General features: G+C 42.0%; 1 protein-coding gene across 5 annotated transcripts in view; it reads right to left on the bottom strand.

The window, feature by feature from the left end:
• LRRC49 (leucine rich repeat containing 49) overlaps nucleotides 1–25,115 on the bottom strand; it is a 132,437-nt gene that overhangs the window by 70,170 nt on the left and 37,152 nt on the right. For 4 of the 5 annotated variants that reach the window (XR_016439273.1, XM_090028492.1, XM_090028491.1 and 1 more), the window contains 3 exons: nucleotides 14,672–14,815; nucleotides 10,032–10,093; nucleotides 1,638–1,785 (listed from right to left, as the gene is read on the bottom strand). Coding sequence is in view for 4 of the 5 variants with exons in the window: in XM_090028492.1 (XP_089884618.1) it covers nucleotides 1,638–1,785; nucleotides 10,032–10,093; nucleotides 14,672–14,815 (354 nt within the window). In the remaining variant the exon portion in view is untranslated. Of the gene's footprint in view, nucleotides 1–1,637; nucleotides 1,786–10,031; nucleotides 10,094–13,174; nucleotides 13,399–14,671; nucleotides 14,816–25,115 lie in introns of those variants that run through there. The other variant, XM_090028494.1, reaches the window with a different exon arrangement.

Here is a 25,115-nt window from a genome sequence, read left to right as displayed (position 1 = left end):
ACGCAGACAATCAGCTGATCATTGGCTGATTCAAGAGTTAAAGACTCAGGGCTGTCTGGGCTAGGGCTGGCAATCGGCTTATTATTAAAACCCTACACCTGATAGCTCTGATAGAGCAGCTGGCTGGGCATAGGAGATATAAAGCTCCCACAAAGCCAGAGCTGCCAGGTATAGGGTTTAAAGTCCCCAGCAGGGCTCCCCACTGCCCTCTTCCAACCTTGGGCCAGAGTTGACAGTTAGCTGATTGCTGGCCTCAGCTACATGTTAATTGAGGGAATTTATTAACCATCCGTGAAAATATGCTACATTACACATGGAATATTTTTATAACTTGTTTCCCATTTTATAGTACCTTAAATTGGGCATGTGTGTAGTGCCCTTGACATTTATGCTGCATTGAGAAGTATTCCTGCTTCATTCACTTTCTTTGCCATTGAGGACTTTTATTTTTTATTTTTGGATCGCTATTAAACTGGGAACCTCACTCTTAACCTTGCAGCCCTAAATGACCCTACCAGGAGTACAAAGAGTACAAAATTCCAGGTAGCATCACTTTCTAGGTCACTGGTAGCACACAAAACTCTCCATCATATTAAGGCAGTGATCCATGGGAGGAGTAATAACCCATTACAAGTACTTTTCAGACGAAAGTCAGATTCTACAGTTCTCCTGCAGGCAAAGTAAGACCAGGGAGGAGGAAGAGAGTGAAATGGGCATGGGAATAAGGAAGATGAAAAACACCCCTATAATCTGATCAGTCTGACTTCCCTTTATTCATCAAGGGAAGTCAGACAAAAATCACCCATACTGAGCATGTGAATTAAGCTCACAAACACAAAAAAGACCAGCTTATACATAGTCTTGCAGTTAGTGACACTGATTTAGTGACAGTGTATGTTGCATTACCAGAATGCTTGGATTCAAAGTTGCCAGCTCTCAATTTGATCATGAGGCACGTGATTTTTTTTCTTAAATCCCCTGCTCCTGAAGTCATATGAATATGCAACTCCTAAGCTTTCAGTAATAAGTTAGTTTGTAGCTCTCCTATCTAATAAAGTATAAACACTTAAAATGAATCCTTAAGGATGCTGATTTTAAAACAACTATGTAATAGGGTTGACACATTTAGGAAGGTGCAGAGACTAGTTAGAAAGGTCTTAAAGAGGGACTGTTCTTTAAAGTAGAAGTAAGTGCCACCTATGTAACAGTTGCAAGGTAATATTTCATGTACTTGAAATTATAGAAAGAAGTCAGAAAAGACTATGATGAGGAAGGTTCTACAGAGCAGCTTTACAATGAAGCAAGAAATCAGTAGTTTTAGGAATAACAGTTCCCTTAAAACAAAACCCCAGTCCAGTGTCAAAAGCAAGTAACTCTGATATCCTTTACCACTTGTTATGACAGTGGTCATACAGAATAGGTAGTGAAAGCCATTTAAAATATTTTGCTCACCAAAAAGAGTAAACACTTGTGTGTAATGTGGAACAGAAAGTGACAAACTATAATTTACTGCAATGTCCAAGTTACATCTACTTCAGATTAAGTACAAGTTTTTCTATATGTACAACACAGAAATCCTATTTGCCAACGTCAATGTTTATACAATCAGATGAAAATATTTTGTAAAAGGTTCTTACCGTGATTCTCTTCATATCTAGCTGTCGGAGCTGCATCATATGATGGAGAACAGTGTGTTTGTACCATGACTCCTGAGCTATTGGATTGCCATCAAGGGTGATATCTGACAAAGACGAAGAATCAGCGAGGCACAGAATATCGTCAAAACTGCACACAAAAAAGGGAATAACTTTTAATACCACTAAATCGATCTTTTTTTTTCCATAAAAATATTAAAAATACAAGGGAGCACTCTATATATAACATCATACACTAAGTGTGCTACAAGCATTCCCTTCCCTCTCTGCCATCTAGTTGTAGTTTTTTAAAACGGGAAATCAAAATAAGTCAGTAGATCAAAAACTATTTCAAGCAAGATGCTAAAAAGAAATAAAAGTACAATAAAAATATTCTTGAAATTAGATTTAGTAATTTGATAACACTTGTGCTATATATATGGAAATTCTTAAATAAGGAAAATTACATATTTTAAATCTATATTTAATTACTGTCATACGCTAGAGAGTTCCATATTGCATCCAAGTCTTGGGAATCAGACCCTCCCCCCAAGATTACCATTTTTGGCTTAACTTCATGTGCAATACTTAATTCTATCTTGCTAGATCTCTACACTACCAGTTTTATACAACTATGTTATTTTTCCACATACTATGGAAGTTAATACAGGTACCGATAGACTCAGCTTATCAGAATTGATGCAGTTTCCCTCTTTTGAAAACGCAAGTTTTAGCATACATACTCCATAAACACACTGTTAAGCCGTACTTCCGTACCTGCTTGTATATAGTACAAACTATGCATGACGTGATTCCAAAGCCACAAGGCTCATGATTTACTACGTATCTCATTGAGCTGGGCCCCACCAGACACAACAGCATTTTAAGCCATTATGACCCCACAGCTCAGCACTGTTCAGTATGTGTGTGTACTTCAGATACCCTCCACAAACAATACATATGCTAATTAGCCCCTCACTCATGACTGGAGCTGGGTGTTCTTGTCACAAGTCCTAGGATCCTCCAAACATTGGTATTCAGATGAGGAACAGAGCAACCTGCTCCAGCTCCATCTCATGACAGGCAGGGCCACACTAATCATATGCTAACACAATGGCAAGCAAAATGACCATCCTGATAGTAAGGTGGCAAAAAAAAAGCGGCCTGGAAGATGTCCAAAAGAAGGCCTGAGCTATAGAAGGGTATTATTATGATCTTAGAGAGAAGTCAGCTCTCTAACTTGGCATGTTTAAGAATGTAAGAACATACAGAATAGCTCTCTCGTTTAACACGATACATCTTTTACATGGAAACATTCCTACACTGATCAAGAATTTCTTGCACCTCTGTTGAGAGCACTCTTGAGCAGTTCTATGCATTCTACCAGCCTCCAGGCTGCAGAGTGCAAAAATTGGTGGTCTGGAAGATGTACTGGCCCTTGCCAGGAGATACTGTATTCAACTAGTAGGTAAGGTACGTAGAAGGTTGGTGGGACACTTAGAAAATGTCTGATATCCAAAACTTTCTGCTTTTGGGCATCACCCTATTGTTCAGCAACTTGGTCACAGGGACTGGTGGGAAGGCACAGAGATGTCCAGAAATGCCTAAAACAGAAGGCCTTGCAATTAGCATTCTTCACGTTGGCAACTAAGCCTATGTCTGAAGTCCCCCACTGTCAGAATACTGAGTCTATGGTAGATTTCTGCAACAACCATTTGTGTTGGCTGCCATATTTCTATTCAAGAATGGTCACTGCTAGAAGGTAAAACAGAAAGACAGTTGCCCAAAATTCCCCAACTGGATGTCTTACTGACAACATCAGGACAAAACAAGTGCTTCCTTGTTTGCTATTGTAGTAAAAAGATGAATTGTTCATTAGGATTTCCCTACAGTGCTCTGCAGGAGAGCATAAATGCCATACAAACATTCCATAAAGGCATTTTGGGATATTTATGTGTAGCTTTAGACTGTTCTGCAGACAAATGCCTTATATTTGAAGTTGACTCACGTGTGTACTCCAAATTTACCCTGATACATAAGCAGGGGAAACATCCCTTTCATCAGCTGTCAGGAGTTTAGCCACCAACCAAGTTCTCCCAGGACTTGGGACAGCAACCAGCCTGTGTGTATTTCTTGGAAAGTGCATAATACCCTTAGTCATCATTTTACAGCTACAGGTCAAATCTAGCAAGTGACATCCCTCATAGGTCTGGGCCCAAAAACTTTGTAATTGATCTCATCTTTACATCATCAATCTGCATCTGTCCTTTGGTACAGTCATCAAGACCTAAAGTCATTTAAGGCCCCAGTGAATTCTCTCATTTACAATGGTATAAGAGATTTCTTGTAGGTCACCCAGAGCTCTAAATACAAGTAAAAGGACAGAACCCTACCTATGCCTCTCTTGCTTTCACCATGGGATCTGCGCCTGCTCAGCCAGTTGCTCCTTTTCTTTAGCTGTACCACTCTTGGGCAAGGAACTTTGTCAATGCTTCCCATGCTCTGGAGAATGTTGGCTAGAAATGGTGTATCTATTTTTGGAAATTAGCTTGTAAGGCAATATGCACTGGAACAATGGTCCAGGGCAATGGCAAGGGTTAATTGATTTCTAAAAGCCTGTTTGTGACAGTTTCTTCAAGGCTCACTGTGCCTGACACAGGCAAGCGGCAAGCAGACACACAGGCTGGAAAACTGATGACATAGAATCAATAAATCGGAAGGGACCTAGACAGATCATCAAGTCTGACCCCCCCACCATGGGCAGGAAGAAGCACTGGGGGTGGGAGGGGCCATAAGACCCCAGCCAGGTGCCTATCCAGTCTCCTCTTGAAGGTTTCCAGGGAAGGTGAGAGCACCACCTCTCTGGGAAGCCTATTCCAGGCTCTGGCCACCTTTACAGTGAAGTAGTTCTTTCTAATATCTAACCTAAACCTATCCTCCCTCAGCTTGTGGCCATTGTTCCTGGTGACTCCAAGGGGGGCCCTGGTGAACAGACTTTCCCCGAGTCCCTGCTGCTGGCCCCTGATAAGGTTGTAGGCAGCCACAAGATCCCCCCTTAGTCTCCTCTTGCGGAGACTGAAGAGATTCAGGTCTCTTAGCCTCTCCTCATAGGGCTGGCCACGGAGGCCCCCAACCATATAAGTGGCCTCCTCTGGACCCTCTTCAGGTTCTCCACGTCCTTCTTGAAGTGCGGCGCCCAGAACTGGACACAGTACTCCAGCTGCGGCCTGACCAGCGCCGCATAGAGGGGGAGCAAGACCTCCCTGGACCTGTTAGTGATGCCCCTGTTGATGCATGACAGGGTACGGTTGGCTCTGCATATTGCTTCGTCGCACTGGTGACTCATATTCATCCTGGAGTCAATCATGACTCCAAGATCCCTCTCTGCCTCTGTGCTGCTGAGAGGGTCAGCCCCTAACCTATAACCATAATGCTGGTTCCCTCTCCCCAGGTGCAGCACTCTGCACTTGTCCTTGTTGAACCGCATCCTATTCAGATCCGCCCACTTCTCTAACCTATCCAGGTCTGCCTGGATGCGGTCCCTGCCTGCCAGCATATTCACTCTACCCCAAAGCTTGATGTCATCAGCAAACTTGAACAGGGTGCTCTCCACACCCTCGTTCAGGTCGCTAACAAAGATGTTGAACAGCACCAGCCCAAGGACCGAGCCCCGGGGGACTCCGTTGCCCACACCCTCCCAGGTCGACATTGACCCGTCCACCACCACCCTCTGGGTTCGCCTCTGTACCCAGTTTGCCACCCATGTGACTGTGCATTTGCCAGTGCCGCAGTCCCTCAGCTTGCCCACCACAATTGGGTGGGACACTGTGTCGAAGCCTTCTGAAAGTCCAAGAAGATGACATCAACTTCCTCCTTCCCATCTAAACTCTTTGTTACCTGGTCATAGAAAGAGACCAGGTTAGTCAGGCAGGATCAGCCTTGCACGAACACATGCTGGTTACCCCTCAACATCACTTCCCCTCCAGGGCTCTCACAAATGTGGCTCTTGATAATTTTTTCAAAGACCTTCCCCAAGATAGAAGTGAGGCTGACTGGCCTGTAGCTGCCAGGCTCTTCCTTCCTCCTCTTCTTGAAAACGGGGACCACATTGGCCCTTTTCCAGTCCTCAGGGACTTGGCCCGAGCACCAGGAGTCCTCGAACAGCCATGCCAATGGCTCCGCAATGACACCAGCCAATTCCCTCAGCACCCACGGATGAAGGTCATCCAGGCCCGCTGACTTGGACACATCTAAGCCCTCCAGGTAGTCCTTAACTAGGTCTGAAACATGTACCACACTGTTCTATAACATGAGTTAAGGGACTCTACTGCATTGGCCAGGTCACAGTGCCCAGCTGCAGAGCCCTTGGGATTTCCGGTTTTGGTTTGTGAAACAAAGGAATATGCTGACAGAACAAAATGTGAACCTTATGACAAGCAGAGGGAGACCAATCAGCGACACCTAGAAATCAAGAGTCATCAGAAGAGGAAAAGAATACAAAAGGAGGGATTTCAGAGCAGCAAAGGGTCCTTGAGAGGTACACCACTAGCTTGTCTCACCCACTGTGCTGGGGGCGGGCTCAGACTCCAACCTCCAGGCTGCTGACATTTGACATTCAAGAGAACCTCAGAGTGAAGCTTACGTACTGACCAGATGTACCTTGACTCTGTGAACCCTGGGACTAGTAGATATAGAATTTTTGGCATTATTCTCTTCTGCTATCACCATGCATCAATAAAATTTGCCTATTATCAAATGTAGATGTCATGGTTCATCTGAGGGTTTGGGTCTGCTCGGAACAAAGTATCTGGGTTATAAATCCAGTGCCAACAGAGCAGAATCCTGTACTGAAAACAGATGGACTGCGTTGTGATTCTGGAGGTACTCCACAAGTATGGTGAATGGCAGTGTTCTACTTGACAAGTTGATAACTCAAAACTTTGAACCTGGAGTGACAGAATGGTTGAGGCAAGTGCTACTATTCTGACATGAGGTGGCATATTGCAGTCGTTAAGTCTCCTGAGGTTTAGTAAAGGACAAATTTCAGAATGAAGAAATACTAGGCATAGGACCCAATTCTCCTGTATTCCTGAGGAACTTATTCTGTGGCTCCTGAAAGTAGTACTGAGGCCAATCCTGTTTGCAAGAAGAGCTCTGGTAAGAAATGTCTCTGAAAAGGACATGGAAAGAGGGTAGAAGATGAATAGCAGGCATGGACTACACTGTTCAGCACCAACTTCTCAGCTATAACTTCTTATCATGTTTTATCATGGAATATGACAGTGACTTTCAAAAAAAGTGTTCCATAGACAGGTCCTGATGTTGAGCATGACTATGGTATCACACAAAACGTGTTTTTCAAATATCTACTCAGTACATCTCTAAATGAGAAATCAGGGCAATTGAGCAAGAAACTCAGAATTTTTCACTTGTTTAATGATCCTAAAGATTGTTAATAGGAGATCATCAAGATGTGAATGTAATCAACCTACCTGGTGTATGGTAAAGCCAAATAAATAAACAAACTGTAAGATATATTAAACATATAAAAAAGGTAACAGGAACTTTGTAGATGTTACTAAAGCAACACTAACTAATGTTAAAATTATGTCTAAATTACCAGTTTTCAGAGAGCTTAAGATAATTTAATCAACTTCAATTGCATTGAGTCAAATATTTGTATTCAAGCTGCCACCAGGCCTATCCTTTTTATTTAATCACTTTCTTGTAGAATAGCATGACAGTAAGAAAATTCAAAAAATTCATATTTAATTCTTTGCAAAATGTTGTCATTCTATAGAATCAACATTTCAGAAGCCCACAAATGACTCAAGTGGTATTATTATGGTGACCACCATGAAAGTGTTAAATTAGTTCACAGGGTTTACATAATATGAAGGTGCAATTTTTACCTGATAGTAAAATCAAATGAGCCACTTGGAAAGATAATTATATAAAAAGTATATACATGTCACATATAATCTCTAAGGATCTCTTTAATGCTCTGTCACTTTAAGGGCTGGAGCAGGCAGCCACCACGTGGCTGATGGCAGCAGCCATTTTCAAACATAGGCCAGAAAGGCAGCAGTCTGGTGTTGAGCAGCTAAGGAGGCTGAGGTGCTCCTGGAAAACTCGGAGGTAAAAGGGTGAGGCTATGGGGAAGGAGGCAGCTTCACTAGTCCTGCGCATGACCTGAAACTGCACCCTGCCAGGGAACGGCAGCCTGGTGGAGCTACCTGTGACAAAGCAGCTCCCCAGGACTGCCAGGCCAGTTACCTCCCTGGTGAAAGGCTAGGAGAGGCACCTAGAAACCCCAGCCCCCACATCCCTGGTGGTTTCAGTCTGCACAGGAGGAGCCCAGGCTCATGGGAGTCCTGAAGCAGGGCCCGGGTTGGAGGAGGGACCTGGAGCAGCGCCCAGGCTCTTTGTGAGTCCTGTGGTCACAGAGGCCCTGAGATGGGACTAGGCACAGCTGTGGCCACCTGAGCCCCACCGGGTGCAATACCTCAGGGTAGAGGGCCAGGCAGGACTATGGCCATCTGAGCTGGACGGGGTGGCAGACCCCAGTGAGGGGGCAGTGTGAGGGTGTAAGACCCTAGGGCCAGGCACAGCTGCAGCCACCTAAGCCCCAAGGAATGAATGACCCCAGTAGAACCCTAGTGAGGGGGCCGAGGGCTTGGAGCCCAGTATGCATTTGTTTGGGTGTATGTATTTGTGTGCATGTACGGGGTGGCTTGAGCATGTAAATATAGTCCCATTACAACTGGGGCACTCAAAGGGCAGCCTCCCACCTATTTAACATCTTGATTCTTTAACAAAGCGTGGCAGGACAGCAGGCAGGTGGTTTGTTCAGAGACAGCGATGTACCAGAGCTAACGTCAGGCCTGGAAGTCGCCCTTGTCACATTCATTAAGGCCCCAGTCAATGAGTTCTAACCAATGAGCCAGGTATTCCTTTACATAATCAGTAACTGATTATTCAAACAAGCAGATTTTTCAAGGATTCTCCCTCATCTTCTCTTTTCTTCCTTGCGTACTTTAAAAATAGGATAATTATTTTGCATAAAATAGTGTAGGAAAGGAAATAGTGTTGAATGGATTACATCAATTATTAAATATCATAAAGAGCTTCCCACCAACTGCAGTGATACTTCCTGATGACAGGAGAAACAACCACTGCAGTCCTCCCATTGCTAAACCCAGGCTAAGTCATTTATTACCAAAAGAGAAACAAACAACATAGTTAAAGTCAGAGAATTGGTCATTACTTAAACAGATATAAAACATAAATTTGTCCTGTATAATCTAAACTTAAAATATAAAGGAGGGGTTCTAGCAGATAAATTAAGGACAATGTAAATTCAGTATTATAAAAGTTCATATAGGATTTTTTAAATTTCTAAATATCCATAAGTATTTTCATATATATGTTCCACAACTACATAAGCAACATATTGATTACAGACAAGAATGATAGAATTCTTCCTAAGAAATATAATGCAGGTAACAAAATAGTCTAATTGTTATTCCAGTTAAAAGTTATGTTTATAATATACGTAATTATTAAGTTCCATCCCTACAGGGAAAATAAATAGAATGAAAAACAACAGTCTTCCCAGTAATGAAGAAAGGAAGTATATTTTCTGTCTCTAATAATAATAATTTGATTTTCCTAAATGGTGAAATCTTATGAGGATTAAAGAATAAAAGGGACAAGCAGTCTACAAGGAATACAGTACATATGCACTACTTTTTAAGATGAAAGGTTTTATAAATATCGACATGGAGTACAAATGCTGAGTCCATAGGCACATAGAAGTAAAACTGATGTAAAGAACAAACATTTTTATATATTTATAATAAAAATGCTTAGCATTCATTAAAATAACAATAACCTTGCTTTAAAAAGCCAAGTTACTCTGTTTTTATGGCCTGGTTTGAAAGTGAAACAATAATGAATACAGATTGCAGACTTCAATAACAAAAAGATATTCAGAAAGACAAACAAGTTTGAAAAAAAAAAAATCTAGTAACTTCAATAAAACAGGTTTTTATTCATCATTTTATGAAAAATGTGAATGAATACAGTAGGCTATATGTTAAATGTAATAACAATAATTTATGCAATGTTATTTAGATCAATTTAGTTTAATACTACACACAATATTTTAAAAGTATTTTCTATTTTTCAGTATTATAATGTATTTTTAAACAGAAGAGTAGAATTTTCACAAATACACAACGTATTTAAAAGGGTTTAGAACTTTGGTTTTACAGTTGGTATAAATCTCAGACATTGCATATTCCTTATCCAATATATCTTGCTAGAATAAAGTTTTTTTCAGGCTGCAATATACTTAAAATACTGATAAAAAGCAAACTGGCAAATCCACCTTACCTAGATATATTGTTGAAGCTGAGAAACAGACGTTGGAGGCAGGGCAAAGTATCCACATCTTTCTAGAAGGAAGAGAGAAGCATCAATTTCAGCAGCTGAAAGAGAACATCTTTTGAACCGTTCTACTTGGCCTTAAGATGAAATATACCCAATTTCTATTTACTGTAACCTTGCTGCAACATTGATTTCTGTTGAACATGCAGCTCCATTCCTCTCTGATACAGATTACAAGGGAGTGTTTCAGTGCAGATATCTACTCTGCAGAACATGCTGCACCACTTGCAAGGTAAATAGCATTACAGAGCAGAGCATGAGACTGTTTCTAGTCTCTCTGAACAGGCTTTCAGGAAAGGAGCCAAGATGCTGCCTCAGCATTTAAGCTGCAGGGTAAGTATACTGTAATCAAACTGCATAAACACAAATTTGATTTTTTTTGACGATACTGCACTACAGCCTTAAAGTGCAAACTCACGCAAATCAGCTTCCAAACTGCAGTCTGTACAGTCAGTAAAAGTTTTTTGTAAATTTTAATCTAAAGGCCACACTTAAATGCAAACTGGAGTCAGCCTCCAAACAGTATATAGTTTACATACATGTAATTGTTACTACTAGTGTTAAATGCTGCTACAAAGCTTGAAAAAGCATCCATTTACACACTGAACTAAATCAAGTAAGATGAAGCTGTATTTACAAAATACATCCACATTTATCAAGGATTATGGTTTACCACACCCCTTATACACGCTCAGATGGTTAGGATTGGAGACTCCAAACCCCTATAATAAGGTTTTCTCCAACTTGAGCTGTAAATATGAACTGCCAGCACCATCAGTATCTGAAAGGTAACACAGGGGCAGGCCACCTATATTTTCACCCAAAGGCTGCATCTACATTCTCTCCCTCCATCAGATTTAGACCCTGAGGTTTCTAGCTGAGTCAGTGGAGCAAAAGCAAGAACACTGGGAGGGAGGACATCAACATGCCTTAAGGCCTGACGTTATAGTTCTTATATGGAATTCTTCCCCAGATGCTCAGGGTTTAGTGATCATTCTGGGATGGGAAGGTATTTTTCCCTTGGCAGCAAATACCCACCAGGAATTAAAGTAAACTACCTTCTCAACCAGGATGCTGTGGCACCTTAGGGTACCATGAGATTGTTTTCAGGGTGCCACAAACTATAGCACTGTTAAGTAAGCAAACGCCTATACTTTATTCACAAGTTAAACCCAGAGATTTCAAATAGAATCCATAGTGTCAAAACCATTACTGTTGTGGTCTTTGAGTTCTCTGCAACAGAAAAATTGCTCTATTATTTTTCTGTAGTTAAAAAACAAGTGAAACCTTAGCACCCAAGGAGTGATTTGAGTCCACTGAGTGATGCCTTGTGTCTAGAAAGGTTGAGAACCACTGGGCACTGAAAGAAAGGTATACACTGTCTACTTTAGTACTTTTAGACCTAAAACACTATGAAGTGACCAAGACCGCAATGGGTGTTTTCACACGTAAGATGAGGGGACACTGTAATTAGAGCAGTTCTGAAAGGTGCTCTAATTAAAGTGTCTGCCAGCTTCTCGTGTATCAGCATCCCTGCACTTCAAAATTACAGCAAGCTCCAGGCACATCTATAGGCACCCTAAATGACTAAAAAAAGTTTAAATAAAGCAGTCTCAGATAGTGCTTTACATTTGTCAGTCATGACTGGGATACAGGTCATACATGAAATACTGAAAAACATATTTGTAAACACCAAATTAGAGCATCCTGAGCTGAGAAATAATATATCTTGGAATCTAAACCAACAATTACCAAATCTGGCACCCAATTTTAAAGTTTGCCATTAGAATTTTTTAACATGATTATGAAAGTTACAGTAAAATATATAACAAGACAAACATTCATTAATTGGTCAATGTCACAAAAATCAACTTGTAAAATGCTTGAATTAAAATAGGCCAAGGCAGAGCAACTTTGCTAAAAATATGATATAAAACTAATTTGGATTGAACACAAGGCTAATCCTTCTTTCATCAAACCAATCTGGACCAAGACAAAGCACTTCTTTCACAGACACAAATAATTTAAATATACTATTTAAAAAAAATACACATATTAACTTATTTGTGCTTTTAAAGAAAAAGCATACAAGTAATTCGCCTTATATGAGACAAATCACTGTTTCTATGTTCTTGTCATTTCAAGGAACAAAGCAGATTATAAACCTAGGAACAGTTAAACTCAGGAGATTCAAGACTATTCTTAATGGAACAACAGCAAGGCATAAGCATGAAGTTGAGGGACTATGTGACTTATGAAGCTTATGATTTTAGGATCTATGTAGTCTTTTAATATTTTTCCTGTGTAGGAGCTGGTGTTGTGGATTCTTTCTTCCAATGAATGATAGAAAGCAAATGCATCAATTGAACTCATGAAAGATGTTGAATGAATGCCTTGTTCCACTGGATTCAATGACAGACTTCACAGATATAGAAACCTCTGCACAAACCTTTGGTCCCAACTAAAATTTCAAATTTTGTACCAAGAGTTCTGAACATAGCTGTAGATAGCAAACATAAATCTTTTGGGAAAAAAGTCTACAATGTAAACTCTAAGGAAAGCTCTCACACATGACTAATACTATTCTCATGTTTCGTGTGAACAGAAGGATTAATGCATTAAATCTGCTTATTCCCTATACAATGAGAGATTTATTAAAAAGGACCAAGATGCTCAGCAAAGTCAAAGCTAAGGAAGATTGGGGGGGGGGAGGGGAGCGGCTTTGGCATTACAAAGAATCACAACAAAGGACCTCAAAGAGGCACTAGAGTCCAACCCTCTGCATATATGCGTGAAGCACTATTCCTAAATCATCTCGGAGTTGGCTATCAATCCCTTTTTAAAAAACAGTGAAGGTGGAGATTCAGCACTACCCCTTAATTTCTTCTACTGTCCTACTGTTTATACAGGTAGGGAGTTTTTCCTGACATTTAATCTGAATCAGTTTTTTACAGTTTAAACTCAGTCTCATGTACTACCTCTCTGACAAGGGAGAAGAGTTGTTTCCCTCCTCTTTATGGCACACTTTCAAATATTTGAAAACTACTATCATGTCTCCCCTCAAATCTCTTTTACCAGACTAAACATACCTTTCTTTCGGTCTTTCTTTGTATAACTTGCATTCTTTTATCCATTTTTCAACATGCCTTTGGATCCTCTCCAGTTTCTCTACATAATTCTTAAAATGAAGTGCCCAAAAGTGAAGTCCTAACCAACTTTGAGGGTTACTATCACCAGCCATCTCTTACATACAATACTTCTGTCAGTGAAGCCCAACATCCTCCTGTGCAGAAGAACTGAAGCCTCCACATTCTATCCAACAAAATTCAGTCACCTTTGATGAAAATCATATTCTAGAACCAGCCAAACAACACAGGCAAGGCCTACAATAAAAAAGAAATTGGAACTGGACTCACTAACCTCATGAATAACATTCCATTTCCTTCTTCACTATCTGTGGAATACTTTGTTCTAGGTATTTAGTACAACAACATTCTTTAATGCAATGTGTTTCTGTACTATATTACAAATCTGTTACAATTATTTTAGATCAAGGTTATGTAGTAAGAGACTGCAATAATTATTGCTCGTATGTTCTCACTGTCCCGCAAACAGTATTGGCAACTACTATTATGTTTCAGGCTACATAGCCTCAACTTATTCAAAGTGTCTGCTGATTGTAAATAAGACTGGCAGTTTTTAAACAAGATTTGTTTTATAGTTTAGTCTGACTTTCCTTGGCTTATTTCTAAAATATAAAGGGGAAACTTATGGATATTATTGATAACCAGGGTTTCCTAGGACCACCTGTTAAGATGCCTGAGGTAGGGGAAAAAGAGTGCATTAATTAGTGGCCCTTAGAATTAATCGAGTCTGCTCTGACTCGTACTAATTAGCAGGCGTCAGAGCAGGCATTGGACTTGTGTAGGTGCCCTTAAAGGCAAAATCAGTACAAAATTTATTGTATTTTAAGAAGTTACTTTATGCATTAAGTGAATTATACAACTTCAAGCTCTAACTACTTTTTAGCAACCTCAGTAACTATTATGTATGCCTCCCTATTGCAAGCAATACTTTAAATAGAACATCCCAAAATAAATAACATTAAATTTCCATTTCAGCCACTTATAAAATTAAGCATTCCAGCACCAAAACAAAGTCATAAGACAAAATGAATGACCATATTTTCAGAAATTTGTAACACAATATGTTTTAAAATCAGGACAGTCAAATTCAGCAGGCCCCGAGAGCTAAATGAGTGCTGCAGGGCCAGTCTACGGGCCAGGTCAGGTTCACAGTTGGGCCTAGCACACTGCATGCAGCACATGCACCAGAGGAGCCAAGCACACTGCATGTGGCACACAGGGCTGGCATGCAATGCTTATGGTACGTAAGGCAATCTGGGGCACACTGTAGTGTGCGGGTCCAAGCTCACAGGCTACATCTTTGACACCCTTAGAAAAGGTATGTTGTATCTTTTTTATACATCTTTTGTATCTTTGACACGCCTGGAAAAGATGTATTGTATTTTACTATCTTTTTGGCTGAAGAAAAACAACATATATTAATTCACTGTTATTACTTACTATGGATGTAATCTGATTATGACGAAGGTTAAGTTCTGTCAGTGAATGCAGTCCATTAAGGTTTTCTACAGATGCTAAAAGGTTTCTGGCAAGGTTCAACACTCTGAGCTGACCCAAATGACTGATATTTTCTATTTTAGCAACCTGAAAAAAGAAGTATAATAATTAGTATGCTTATTGTGTCCCGTTTGCTTAGATACATGTTAGATACACACTTAAAAGCAATCCAAACAGACACTGATACCATTATATTAATTTTTATTTTCATTTCTGATATTTATGTTTAAATTTGCTATTAACAAGTTTTTAGGGCCAAGTAGAAACTGGTAGTATTACTGAGTTAACTAATGTTCTTGCAGCAGAGTCAATAGTCCTTGTGCAGCAGAGTCAATAATCCTTGTTCTTTATAAGAGACTTAGCAATATGGGCACCAGTCTGTGCTTCTTATTAAATATCCTGTTGGAAAAACGGAATTCAAGCTAGTCTTGTTGTCCCACTTGCTTGCCTGAAACCAATACAGGGCTTTTTTGGGCAAGTGTGACCCTGGCCATCAACTGCTGTAGAATACAAGCTTTAGCTACATAAAATATATCTATCTACACATCTATAGTTGTGAAGAAAATCTTAAAAATATGAACACAGTACAACAATGCAGTTGCCCGGCAGTCAGATATTTCCGTTGTTACACTAGTAGACCTACTCAATTTAGTTAATTGAGTAGCTGTCTCGAAAATGATGTTGTTCAAAATAACCTACTTTACTGTGTAAGCTAGTTAAGGCTGTGTAACTTATCTGTCTGTATCATCATTGACTACTCTCCACCAATTTCTGATACCAGTCCCAGAGGATAACTTGAAATTTTGCCATCCTGGGGCAGGGTGCGACTGGGAAGGGAACGAGCACATACTGCAGTTGTAGCTGCTGCTGCCACCTCAACCGAAAGTCACTGAACAGGGAATAGCCATAACTATGAATCTATGAAAGCAGCAAAAGCAGCAGCACAGACATCCTGGAGGAAGCTGCACCCCCTCTGAATCAGCATCTGTGCCTAGTGCCCCACTTGCCTCTCCCAAGTTACACTAGTGATCATCCCCAGACCTTGTTCGTAACATTTATATTATTGATAAAGTGTCAGTCGGTTGGCTGAAGACAGGAAATAACACTTAGCAAAGCCAGGAGATATTAACCGAGAGTCCTTCTAGTAAACCTTAATGGGTCTGCATGGGGATGGAGGCAGCAGACCATGGGGATGTGCAAGACAGAGTGAGTAGGAGGTTGGACCAGAGTCAAGAAGCCAAATAGACAGCAAGCTGCCCAACTGAAGTTAGAAATAGTTCTGTAGTGCCTCCCTGTCCAGGCTGTCCTTATGACTGCACAGCTATTTCACATTACATCCCTGCTTGACCCTTTGTTCTCTAACATTAAAAGCCTCCTGTAAAGCCCGTAACTCCTCTGTACACTCAAAATGCAGGCCCTTTCCCTCAGTATGGTAACACTGATGGAAAAGGCCCCACTGTGATAGACTGTAAAGTTGCATCACTATGGGTCAACTCTAGCAAAGACAAGTAAAACCACTACGTATGTATTGAGTGGGAAACTACATAGCAGCCAGGTACACAGTCAACCAGAATGAGAAACAGTTATCAGGACAGAACTAGACATTTCTGATGCATCTAGAGCTACAAGCCGTTAAAGGGCCTGCCTCTTGCACCATTAGGCAGATGGAACATGGCAGGAGAAAGGCAGCTTCTAGATAATGTAAAGGGCTTTAAAGATATTATATGCTCCTATATTACAGATCTGAACTGAATGTACTGCTGTGAGAAATGTTCCAGAAATGGTATCAGGGTTTACTTCTTGGCAAAAGATTCCATATGAAAATATATACAGCACCAAAACAGATAACGAAGATAACCATTAATCACATCACATTCCGTAAACAAATTTGACTGCAATAACATGAGACAAGTAATAATAAACATGTCATTGGTAACGCATAATAATTTAATATTTCTGTTCTATAGAGAGAGAAATTAAAAAATCATAAGCAGAAGTGAAGAGCAATTCCCTATTTACTGGAATACCAAAATAATTGCAAAATGCACAGCAAATGCTATTGTTCAAAATCAGACATTTCAAAGATTTGTAAAAACAGTGCCTACAGCAGATGATTAACATGGAGTGCATAGCTTCCTGCAGATATCTGTCTAGATAAAACTACAGCAACCTGCACAAACTGTAAATGATCTAATTTTACTGCAAAAATCTGAATTTAATCAACAATTTAGAGAGATGTTATTTATAAAACTTTGCCTTTCATAAACCTCAGAAGTAGAATTCCCTCTGTCATTTTTTATTGCATGAAGCAGCACTGACTTACAGCGGCATACCCCCTCTCCTGCACAGCAGTTTGGGGCTGGACCAAACCCCTTCCTGTTCCCCCCACCCTGCCTGTGGGACTAGGCAATGCCCCTGGTCCTCTGCCAAGCCCTGTGGTGCTGAGCCATGCCTCCTTCCCCTTGCAAGCATGGACTGGGGCTGTGCTATAAACCCCTCCCCACTTAAGACTGGGGCCAGGCCAGGCCCAACCCATTTTCTACCACATGGCTGGATCAGGGCTGGGCTGCCCCCTCCCTCCACAGCTGAATGGGCCCCACTGGATCTCGCCCATGGAGAGATCCAGCACTGCCCACATCACCCACCAGCTAAAAAGGTTGAGCACCACTACCCTTAAACTGTCCAAAAATATTCCATCCTGAAACAGCATGCAGGGAATTAGTTTATGGAGATGATGGAAAATTTAAGCTTAAAATATGACTCTGAGTCCATCTCCAACATTAACTAATGCCTCTCCATAACAGATGTTTGTAGAAAGGAAGGACCTGGTGGTACTTCTAGCAAGAACAGACTGGTGATGTTAGGGCTCTGGCCAAATGTCATTTCCCTCAGATTTCTATTTTTCCCATCCAGCAACTGCCTAGAATAAGGATTTAACATACTTTGTGCCAGAACTTAACTGCATATCAACAACCTCTGAGTATACTTTGTGTATCAGTTCAAGTTTGTAAGTTGGAGTGGGTCCTTTGGGATCAAAGGCAATATATGAAAGATAGTGCCCATTACTGGTTTTAATAACTGGTTTTACCTTTGACAAAATTAAAATAATTACAATAAGCTTATAGTGTTCATACAGGGAAGGGTAATCTACTATGGTAAGTGATTTCCTCTTTCCCGAAAAGCAAATCTGAACCTTGAAGTTTAGTTATACATGTGTAATAAAAATCTCCTTTAATATAAATACATATGCACTATGTTCCACACAACTTATATACCAAAGAATAAGATTTAGTAGTCGTAATGCCAGATTTGTGATTATCTGTACACTTTCTTAAAACCATAAACATGTACAGAGAAGACTCTGGAATGCCATGTTCAGTGCAGAGCTATTCTGAAAACAGAATGACTTTCCAAGAGAGAATACGTGGCTGGAATGCTTTTCCTGTATTCATCAAAAAAACCATAATTACACACACAAGCTCCACTGATGAGGGAAATAATCTCCCTTTTATTTTTTAAATAATTATATCACAAAACTCCCTGTTACTTAGTATTTTGATGGAAGACAGAGCCATCCTCCAAAGACAAAACATGAAACAAAGGTTATAGAAAAACTATTTGAGTGTTGTATCATGTGTTGGTTATGCGATAGAAAATGGATCTCAAGTTATACACCTTGGGTATAAAATAGATGTCATTGTTTGGAATGGGATCAGCTGTGCTAGGGTGCATCCCACCACAGGTGACCCACTTCACTGGTATTTACAGATGTCACCAGGGCTGCTGACCCACAGGGCTAGCCCCAGCCAATCCTAGCACTTCAGGAGCCTGATCCTGCAGGACAACCACCATGAGCATGCATCTGCAAGCGGGAGGATCCTGGAAGTGTTTGCAGAAGTGTCCTCCAAGCTGGGGCATGACGGTGTGATATGTATGCCACAGGAATATCTTGCATGTCCTAGGAATCCTCTTGCCAGCTTGGGCTGCTAAAGCCCCAGAAACACTTGCCTGGGGTGTCTAGAAAGCACAGGCATCCTATGCTATAAGAAAACAGACACCAGCCAAAAAAAGGCAGCACAAACTAAGAGCAGGAATTGTTCCACTCAGACTTGGGCATTTGTGGTGCAAGCAAGGACTAGGACACCTGTTTGCTCAAGCTCCATACCACTGTAATTATTTTTATGGAGGCACAAACGTGATATCCATCTGGTGTCTTTGTGTATCACTACAAAGCACTGTTATACTTGTTCATTTATGGCTGCTTGCAGATGTTTAAAGAAAAAACAACAACACTGGCACTTTATACCCGACATGCTCCCATAACAACCCTAGTGGATGTCAAAAGAGGCAGCACATTAGCTGGACTTGGCTCCCACAACATCGATATAGATCAGGCACTTTAGTGGGGCTTTTTTGGCACTTTTATTTATCACTGATTAACTCAGCTTTAGATAAAAGCACCAAAAAGCCTTGCTGAAGTGCCCAATCTATACAGACGCTGTGGACCTGGGTCAAAACAACACACTACTTCTTCCAGTAAAGCACGATTTGTCTGTCTGGTGTTTTTTTTTTGTTTTTTGTTGTTTTTTTTTTAAACGCCCGCAAGCAGCCTATGCGACCTGCTCTAGATTAAAATAAAAAGTGTACACAGACAGTAGATTTCTCAAACAACCCAACACAGGTTTGTTGTGGGTAGGTCTAGCTTGACCAATCTCATTTCCTTTTATGATGAGGTGACATATCACCTGGACAAGGGGGAGAAAGAGATTGATGTCATATATCTTGACTTCAAAAAAGCCTTCGATCTTGGCAAAACTGGCTAGCTATGGCCTCGACCTCACCACGATCCACTGGCTGGGAAATTGGCTCTGCAGTAGGACCCAGAGGGTGGTGGTTGACGGAAGTCAATCATCATGGTGCCCTGTGACCAGTGGAGTCCCCTCAAGGCTCTGTCCTTGGACCTATACTATTTAACATCTTCATTAATGATGTAGACATTGGTGTCAGAAGCAGACTGGCCAAGTTCACTGATGACACCAAACTCTGGGGTAAAGCATCCACACCTGAGGACAGGAGGGTGATCCAGGCAGATCCTGACAGGCTCATGAAATGGGCGGATGAGAACCTGATGGTGTTTAACATCGAAAAATGCAAGGTCCTCCACCTTGAGAGGAAAAACCTGCAGCATCCTTATAGGCTCGGCAGTACTACATTGGCTAGCACTATGGCTAAAAGGAACTTGGGCATCATGATTGACCACAAGACAAACATGAGCCTTCAATGTGATGCTGCGGCTAGTAAACCGAGCAGAACGCTGGCTTGCATCTATAGATGCTTCTCAAGCAAATCCCGGGATATCATTCTCCCATCGTACTCGGACTTAGTGAGGCTGCAGCTGGAGTACTGCATCCAGTTTTGGGCTCCACAATTCAAAAAGGATGTGGAGAAGCTTGAGAGGGTGCAGAGAAGAGCCACGCACATGATCAGAGGTCAGGAAAACAGACCTTATGACGAGAGGCTGAGAGCCATGGGACTCTTCAGCCTGGAAAAGCGCAGGCTCAGGGGCAATCTGATGGCCACCTATAAGTTTAACAGGGGTGCTCACCAGGATCTGGGGGAACATCTATTCACTAGAGTGCCCCAAGGGATGACAAGATCAAACGGTCACAAAGTCTTCTGCAACTAATTCAGGCTGGACATAAGGAAGAACTTCTTTACTGTCCGAGCCCCCAAGGTTTGGAACAGACTGCCACCGGACGTGGTTCAAGCACCTACTTTGAACGCCTTCAAGACGCATTTGGATGTTTATCTTGCTGGGATCCTATGATCCCTGCTGACTTCCTGCCCCTGGGAAATCTATGAAACCCTCCTATGCAGTTGAAAGTGATGCCAGTTGTTAAGCAAGGTGGTATTCTTCCTAAGGCTTGGCCTTCATTAGGAAAAATTGCATATTCTTATCTTGCATTAGCTATCGTGGTAACTAGAGATAACATTGCAAGGAAAACAAAGCCATAGCAATATCTACAAAAAACACAGGTCAGAAAAAAAAACCCAACTTTTCACCTTGTGTTTACCTCAATTTGTAAAAAATACTACTAACCCCCTTACTTTCAGCAGGACTTTACCTCGTGTTAGTTATTCAAGGATCCTGGTTTTCTCCATTTAAAAACAGCAAATTCTCCAATTTAAAACAAAACCTCTAAATTCTCCGATTAAAAAAAACCCAAAATCCATGTTTTTCTGCAATTAAAATAAAACCATGGGAGGCAGCGGCTGCTGCAGCCCGAGTGCAATGCAGAGCCTAGCTCCCCTCCTTCATGGGTGGCACGGCTGGAGCGGAGTCTGTGTGGGGCAGGTGTATGCAAGTTAGTGGCTGTGGGCTCAGGGCTCCCCGCCCTGCTGCTGTCCTCCTGGGCAGCCCCATGGCATAGCAGGTGAGACCCAGCATGACAAGGCACAGCAGGGCAGGGAGGCTCGGTGCCAATGCTGGGAACCCCATGCCACCATGGCAAGGCACTTCCTGACCATCTGGCAGCAGCAGGGGGCACAATTCAGGCAGGGGGTGCCTCACCATGGCAACACAGGGCTCCTGGCAACAGCTCTAAGCCTCTCTGCCCTGCCATGCCAGGTCCCATCCACTGGGCCACAAAAGCCCTGGGGGGAGAGCCCCAAGGCTGCAGCAAGCAGCCCACATCTGGCCCCACCCCACACAAATCTGGGGGGCACATGCCCCAATGCCCCCACCCCCAGGAGTGTGCGCAGTGGCAGGAAGCCAGCCCCCACCCCTGGATGAGTGACCCTTGGCTCTGTCCCACAAACCCACTCAGGCCCTGCAGCCTCACATTCCTTCCCAGGGCAACAGGACGCAAGCACCACCCTGGCTGCTCAACTCCTTCCCATCCTAACCTCATTATGGAAGACTTAACCCCGCTCCAACCCTCAGACTTGCCTGTGGGAACCTGCGGGAGCTTATGCTGCTTGGCTGCCACATGGCAGCCCCTGCCTGATCAGCCTCCTCCTGCTCCCCCAGCCCCTTGCAGGCTGGAATTCTGCCAGACTACAAGGAGGAATCTACTGTTTCCTGTGTTTTTCTCCTTGAAAAGGATAAAATCCACATTTTTCTCCTTAAAATGATAACCTCTGCATTTTTGCTTGGCAAATGGGAAGCACAAATCCCTGGTTATTATGCATTAAAACCACACTTTTTGTTCTACAGGTAGAGGTAGATGTACTCCAAGTCAGAAATTATTAAAGTCCCTAGAATTTGGATAAAACATTTTTTACCAAGATTTTAATGTCACTTATCACCAGGGTTCCAGGTTTTCCAGTCACAACAGGAAAACAGGGTAAAACCCAGATTTTCTCATTTTAAGGAGAACAACACAGAAAACAACATGTTTGTCCTTGCAGGTTGGTGAAGTTCCAGCCTGCAAGGGGCTGCAGGGAGCAGGAGGGCAAATCAGCAAGGGATGCCATGTGCATGTGCACATGTACATATGTACATAGTTGCCCCACAGCCTGGAGAGCAGCTCCCCACAGGTAAGTTGGAGGGGGATGGAATTGAGGCCGCCCCCCATAGTGAGGACGGGAGGGATGGAGTTGGATGGGGGTAGGCAGGGACTGGCTCCCCGCTGCAGTATGCACTCCAGGGGGGGTATGTGCTCATCAGATTTGGAGTGAGGGGCAGGAGCGGGTGAGGGCTACAGGCTCAGGCTCCCCACCCTACTACCCTCCTCCTAGGGCCACTAGGGCCCAGTGCATCAGGGCGGAACAGGGCCAAGCAGAGAAGCTCAGTGCCACTGCTGTGAGCCTGGCACTGCCCTGGTGAGGCATCCCCTGCCTACCCAGCAGCAGCAGGGGTTGGGGCACAAAGCTGCGTTCACTTCTGCCAGGCGGGCAGAGGGTGCCTTGAGAGTTCAGTGCAGAGTTCCTAAAAGCAGTATCAAGCTTTCCCATCCAGCCCCACTCAGCCCTTCTGTGCCAGGTCCCACCCACTGGCCCACAGAGGCCCTGGGGGGAGGGCAGCAGGGCAGAGAGCCAGAACCTGCAGTGGCCAACCCACAGCTCCCCCCACCCCAACGTGCTCCACTTCAACCGTACCGCCTGTTGGGGGAGGGGGAGCCAGGCTCCGTGCTATGCCACAGCAGCCACCACCTCCCACATGCAACAGCCAGGGCTCGGGCACTGCTGCAGGAGGGACAGAGGGCTGCAGACCCAGGTCCCTGGCCCCGTACCCCTGGCAGCCAGGGGACCCCTCTGCCAGAACTGGGAGGGAGGCAGGGAGATTGCAAGTGGGGAGTGAGGGGCATTGGCACCAGCTCATCAGGGCTGCTCAGCACCACAAAGCAGTGGGGGGAGCTCCGATTTTCCATGATTAAAAAAACGCCAACTCAAATGCCAACATTTATAGATATTTAGAATTTATTTTATTACAGTGATTGAGGCACCAGTAGGCTTTCACAATGCTTTAACATTGTAAATATATCAATCAAACATTGTATTCAATTGATACCTAATATACAGTGGCATTTCATTTGAATCACATGAAAATGAAGATTTTGGGGGTTTAAATCAGATAATGTATGTTTTTATCAGAGTGTGTACAATTTTTAAACAGTAAACAGAGAAAAACAGGATCCCTGCTTATAACCTACTGTCTGCTATTCATGTTTCTCCCTTATACCACCTCTTTTTACCAATACCTGAACACCAAACTATTTTATTCTCTCTCAAATCCCTCCACTTAAAATCTCACTTCTTTCCAGAGCCTTTCTACCAATAACTTCCCCTTACTGTTTATTGTGCTATATGTACTTGTTCATATGTCTGACCACATACTTATTTAAACACCAAACAAACAAACAAACCAAACAAACAAAGCCAAAAGAAAAACTATTTAAATATCATATGATCTGATTTAGTGGAAAAATAATGTTCCTCCAAGATCCGGCCATTTTACCTTGTTTTCTCTTCTCTCCCCCATCCCTACCTTTTCCTAGCCACAAGAGTCTTTTCATTCCTTATTTACATTTCAGATTTTGATTTTAAGTCCTTCTGGTATAGACTCTGAAGCACAGTTGTCACATATTACACAGATACACCTGTAACTATGTGAAAAGTTCAAGATAATGAACAGTTTCAGTCAGTAAGATCATATATTCTTTTCCTCCCAAGTGTAGGAATGATAACCCTCAGTGAAAATACCCAAATTTCAATTCCATGAACTAAATTCAATCTACATAAATCCTCTCTATGAGTTTCTGTATAAAATGTATCCCTCTTCACTTCCTACACCAGCTTGTTATATATTGTATGTTTGGACCATTACACATCTGGTGAATTCTACTGCAGAGTTGGCTATAGTTTAATGGAGGGAAACTGTTCTTTATTAGTAGCTGTAACTGCTCTTGGCGATTCTTAAAGAGGAAGGATTTAATGCTAATATAAAAATAAAAAAGAATGCCGATTCAAACAAATATGAACCACAAAGGGAGAGAATGTTGTAACAAGTGTGAAAAGATAGACAAGTCAACTGGTGGGACTGACTGAAATTAGATTGTGCTTGTGCATTTCTCAATAAATAAATCAAACTGCTGTATAAAGAGGGTCACAATCAACTTGTACTCAAATGCAGTAATAGATTTGATGAATAGGAACATTCAGAGCACACACTACAGGAAACACACCAGAGAGCAATAGATTTGTTCCGTAACTCCCTCATATCTGTGGGATTTACACATACCAAAAACCACAAGAACAATTTTGCCCTGATCCCAAAAAACAGAGTACCATTCAATAGACAGTGTAACATGATGCTGATCTGGTGCACTGCACTTCATTTGACTGCCACCAAAGTCTTCATTTTACAAAGGATTTACTGAATCCATACCTTTAAGCAATGGAAATGACCATTTGTCATGTTACTAATTCTCTGCAAATTATTTATCTGTGAACACACTTTTGCTTCTGTAGTGTTCCTTTGGCCTTGAAAAAGGTCAATAAAGGAAATTTAAACTATACTGAAGCACATTTAAAGAAGCCCTAGTAATTTTATGACTTCCTATTAAAGGTTCTGACATACAAATGGCCCAGGCTAATTATTTTCTCAAGGAAAAGTTTCTTGTTGAGTACACAGCATTTAAGAAAAATCTGCAGTGAAGTTTTACCTTATTGATTATATATTCCTACAAGAATTAACATATTTTGTTAAAGATGTCTACATGGTTCAGGGCAGCATTGTGTAGTGACACCCTGATCTACCTGCTCAAGTGCTAATTCCAGAACTGAAAGCAGTTTAGTTCAGCACTCCATGCCCTCTAATTAGATGAGAAAGAAGACTTAATAGCAAAGGCACTGCTGTGCCACTGTGGATATCAGGCCTGTACAA

Source organism: Crocodylus siamensis, chromosome 15, assembly GCF_052110815.1.
Source record: "Crocodylus siamensis isolate JL-2025a chromosome 15, ASM5211081v1, whole genome shotgun sequence".
Classification (NCBI taxonomy): domain Eukaryota; kingdom Metazoa; phylum Chordata; order Crocodylia; family Crocodylidae; genus Crocodylus; species Crocodylus siamensis.
This window is presented reverse-complemented; position numbering and strand designations above follow the sequence as displayed.